The following is a 4,492-nucleotide window of genomic DNA, read 5'->3' on the forward strand; positions in this document are numbered from 1 at the left end:
ACCACTAGTAAGGTAATAAATAAATATGATCATGATTTTAGGCTCAGTTATGAGTTATGTTTGCTTGTCAAAATCATGTTATCAATCTCAAGCTCAAGTCATCATTCTTTCATTAGAGAGTTTTTGCAAACAAAATTAGCATCCCCTTAATTGAACCCTTTAATGGGACGCTAATTTTGGTTGCAAAAACTCGCTATTCCTGAAAACTCTTTCTTCTTATATTTCACAACTAATATTGCAACAATGTTAGCGCCTGATACATCTGATTCCGCAAGGCAGGTTGCGCCACCAGCTTGTTCAACATTTTCAGCCCATTACCAACACCCTCCATGATGGTCTTCTTCTGTCCCACCTGTAGCAGGTAATACACAGCCATGCCGATATGTTGCTTCGTCCTGTCATCATTTAATACTTCTCTCACAGTGACCATGGGGTTATGAGAGAGTTTCACAATGTTGGGATCCGCAAGGAGGTCTAAAGTCATCTCAATAGCGTTCCTGACCAACTTGTGAAGGTTCGTATCCGTGTAGATGTGATCCAACAGTTGCATACTCTGGGAGAAGAACATCATCATCCCCTGGTTGTTGAAGATATCGACCATAGTTCCAATAGTGGAGTTGATGGTCTGCAGATGCCCGCTGTTCTGGATCATAATCATGGTCTCATCCAGAGTTTTGTCGAGGAATTCCCGAGCGGTTTTGTCCCCCAGGACTTCGTGCAGACTGTCTACTAAGTTGAGGAACACGTTTTCAACTTCTTGAGCGGCAGTGTCGCGGGCGGCTTGATTTTTTGTTTTTCGCGGTGGACTCATACTTTGTATAGTCTGAAACATACCAAATGGTCTCGTAATGTTACTATCAGCTAATAGGTATAAATATGCTAAGGACGAGATAATTCTTTAGAAGTTGAGATCAACGAAGATAGCTGGCTAAGTAAAAGGTCAGTTATAGTTACCTATAGGTACCCCTGTCACTTTCAGATCCCCTGAAACAGCTTAAAAAGAAGGATTGAAATTCTTATTGAAAAGAAATTACCATTACCTGAAAACAACAAACACCAACAAGAAACAAGAGCGCAAAATTGTATGAAGCCATCTTGGTGGAGTTTTGCTTATAGCAAGCGATTTCCTGGGATCGGCCTTTATAAACGACCCCAGCCATGATTAGAAGCCATTTATCATTAAGTGTTTCAGTGAAACTTACGTAGGTACTGTTTGTTATTTTGTTGTTCAAGTATCTATTAGTCTATTACCTGTATGTGAAGTGAAGAACAGCTGTTGTAGTGTTAAATAATGCCAAATTGACGTGAGGTTGGTTTACATCTGGGTCACGCTGGGTGAAACTGATATGAAGTTGCCTAATGAAAATTAATGGAGGCGAGAGAACAGCATGCTTGCTTACTTCTGAAGTGATAGACAAATTTTTCAAAAATAGCAGTTTACTCGCAGCCTCTAGCTCAAGTACTCACGTAGCAACCACCTCATAATAGATGCACCCTAAGCACGAGTCAGACTTTTCTCTTGAGAAAAGTCTGCCCAGTACTCAAGTCTAGGTGGCTAGGCCTCGACATCTCACCATTTATGAGAATAGTGAGAATCGCTTCTATCCCTAGAAAAATTATCGGTTTTTGACTTAAATAAGTGCCATATTGCCATGTTTTTTAGTGCCATATTTTTGACAAATAAATGCCATATTCTGAACTTCTCTGCTGATGTCAGACCGCGATATGTGAGACAGTTTTAATGTGTGTGGCGGAAAAAAAGTTTCAGACCCAGGTTTCTTAGACGCTAGACGGTCTGGTCTCAAGCTTTTTCCACCATACACGTTCCGATTGTCTGATATACCGCGTTCTGTCAAATAGTGGTACGTGTGTGGCGGAAAAACCAAGTCTGACAAACCCTGATCTGTCAGATGGTCTGAGCGTAAGTGACGGAAATTGAAGCTTGTTCATCTGAAATAAAAACCCTGAGGAAAAATAAGAAAGTTCTGTTCATAGCACTGTTCGCAATCATAGGTGATTTTTATTACCTTATTTTTGAGTTTATATCTAGGTATTTTTCGATAAAGAGTTTAACGAAAAACTTCTCTTAAATTTTTCAAAAAAGTTATAATTGTGGTAGGTATATTTCAAGTAAGCTTGCATCTGACAAGGGAACTGAACTTACACCAAATCAAATTCATCATCTAACTTCCAGTTTGGGCTGTCCTCTCAATTCTTCTTGATAGTCAACTTCCTAGGCGCTGGTTTCTTTGTTCTAGCTTTAGGCTGAGATAGAACGAGACCAGAGGTTTGAGAATTCAAACCCAAGAACTGCTGAAGTGCGCCATAGCTGGGAGCAAGAGCTCTCCCTGTAGTTATCATGAATTCTACTTTAGCAGGATCATTGACAATACGGAAAGCCTCCATTGCAACGTCCATGATGGCATGTCTCTGTGCTAGGACATTCTGGGCGATTTGTATAGAACTTTGCAAGACTCTCTTTGATTCTTCATCAGTTAGAATGCTATCAGTTAGACTCTTCATGCTTCGAATCGCGTTTAGGACGACTTTCACCGTTTCAATGAAAGAACGATCAGTAGACATCATTTGATAGAGATTATGAGTCATTTCGATTAGTTCCCTGGTGTCTTCATCGGCAAGAGCCTTCCTTGACACTGTCAGTACGCTCTGAAGAAGTTCTCTATAGTAAGGGTCACCATGGATGGCGTTGATGTTCTTCATAATGGTTCTGATGGCCTCTTGCCTTTTTGTGTTGATGAACAGATCTCTCCATTTGTCGGTGATGGCTTTCAGTTCTTTCCTCTTGTCTGGGTTGCTCAAGACGTCATTCAATGCCTGTATTACTTTCTGTGAATCCAATGGTTCATCTCCATCATCTTTATCTTCATCTTCCTCGTTTCCATCCTCATGGTGGTTTGCAGCTTGTCCTAGTCCATCATGTAGATCAGAAGTATCCTCATCTATATCCTCATCCTCATCATCTGTATCATCGAGATATTTCGACAAGTCATCAGGCACAGGTGCATTGCCTATTGATTTCGCCTGAGGAAATAAACAGATAAGATTGTCGAACATTGAAAAATCATGAGCTTACGACCCCATAAAAATTCCTCCTCTTCTATTGTTCGCCCAGGTCGCAATCCAATCATAGCACTTTCAACAAAAGCTATGGTCAAATACCTATACATGTGTGATATTCACTAGATATAGCGGGAATCTGCTTAAAGCAGATCTGAGCGCACGGCAGTGCGCCAGGCCAAGTTCCAGTAAGCACGCCTGTGTATCTTTACACGAACCGGTTCGGCAGGTTTTTCTCACCTTCATAGATCGGATTCCTCTAAAGATAAACTTTTGAAATTCAGGGCACATATTTAGGTAAGGTATATAGAAACCTATACCTACATAAACTTTTTACCTGTGTCCCTATATGTCCCAGAAGTCCAGTACCTAGTCCAGTACCTTTTTACCTGTGTCCCTATATGTCCCAGAAGTCCAGTACCTATGTCCCAGAAGTCCTGTAAGGTAGGTACCCCTTTATCTTTTCAACGGCTAGCAATTTTTGAACTCATCGATTCTAAAATTAGAAATGGGCATGCCCTTCCCTCGACCTTTACAAGACATCTAAAATATATATGTAGGTACTGTATAAATTCCTTTAATTATTATGAATAATGTTAATATTATCAATTCTCTCACAAAGACCTAATCTGAAATTTTGTTAAAAGAAATTCCATGTGTTAACTGTTTTCATCTTACCTACTTGAAGTCATGATATGAATGCTGGACCTTTGTATTCTTTGTAATGAAATGATGCATGTTGGGCATGGAAAAGTATTGCGAGGATATGTGTGTAACACGAGGGCAAACATAAAATAATTATGTCCAAAATTTGACAAAAGGCGGGATTATTGCCTTGGGCCAGCCACTCACTATCAGGTCCGCCTGTCAGGTACACCTGATCAGGTCTACCTGATACCTGATAGTGATTGGCTTGCCTATACTGCTAAGGTTTGATGAAGGGAACTGAACTGCTAAGGCCTTGTCGTCCCGAAGAGAGAAGGTATGTTGGGCATGGAAAAGTATTGCGAGGATATGTGTAACACAAGGGCAAACATAAAATAATTATGTCCAAAATTTGACAAAAGGCGGGATTATTGCCACTCACTATCAGGTCCGCTTGTCAGGTACACCTGATCAGGTCTACCTGATAGTGATTGGCTTGCCTATACTGCTAAGGTTTGATGAAGGGAACTGAACTGCTAAGGCCTTGTCGTCCCGAAGAGAGAAGGAAGACAGGATAGAAGAAAGCCAGCCGTTCCGAGAACGAGCCTTGTCTGTTTAGGATAAATTCGGATAAATTACAAGGCAGTCCCACTAAGCTTCAGGCCAACTAGGCTGGCCGAATGGTTTTTTAAGCCCCAAAATTTCCAACACCGACTCATGACAGTGTTATTAGCTCTTAGCTCCGCTATACTGTAGTAATAGAAAGTAA

At 40.8% G+C, this 4,492-nt stretch overlaps 2 protein-coding genes across 3 annotated transcripts in view; both read right to left on the minus strand.

Annotated features, from left to right (window-relative positions):
• Positions 1–12: 12 nt before the first annotated feature.
• LOC103520481 lies at positions 13–1,184 on the minus strand. The gene is made up of 2 exons (XM_008485577.3): positions 1,041–1,184; positions 13–823 (listed from the first exon to the last, which is right to left on the minus strand). The coding sequence occupies exons 1-2, from the start codon at positions 1,158–1,160 to the stop codon at positions 230–232; spliced, it is 714 nt and encodes a 237-aa protein (XP_008483799.2). The 5' UTR covers positions 1,161–1,184; the 3' UTR covers positions 13–229.
• Positions 1,185–1,992: 808 nt separating this feature from the next.
• LOC108253845 overlaps positions 1,993–4,492 on the minus strand; it is a 9,902-nt gene continuing 7,402 nt past the window's right edge. Inside the window, exon 2 of one of the 2 annotated variants that reach the window (XM_017448535.2) lies at positions 1,993–3,042. In XM_017448535.2, the coding sequence (XP_017304024.1) occupies positions 2,209–3,042 (834 nt within the window). In that variant the 3' untranslated portion in view covers positions 1,993–2,208. The remainder of the gene's footprint in view (positions 3,043–4,492) is intronic. The other variant, XR_003394513.1, reaches the window with a different exon arrangement.

Source organism: Diaphorina citri, unplaced genomic scaffold, assembly GCF_000475195.1.
Source record: "Diaphorina citri unplaced genomic scaffold, Diaci psyllid genome assembly version 1.1 scaffold3676, whole genome shotgun sequence".
NCBI lineage: Eukaryota > Metazoa > Arthropoda > Insecta > Hemiptera > Psyllidae > Diaphorina > Diaphorina citri.

Bases quoted from the DNA above. Each gene is read 5' to 3' on its own strand.
- LOC103520481 (XM_008485577.3), bottom strand. From the start codon at position 1,160: ATGGCTGGGGTCGTTTATAAAGGCCGATCCCAGGAAATCGCTTGCTAT. The intron at 824-1,040 runs GTAATGGTAATT...GGTATGTTTCAG, and splicing joins TTGGTGTTTGTTGTTTTCAG to ACTATACAAAGTATGAGTCC.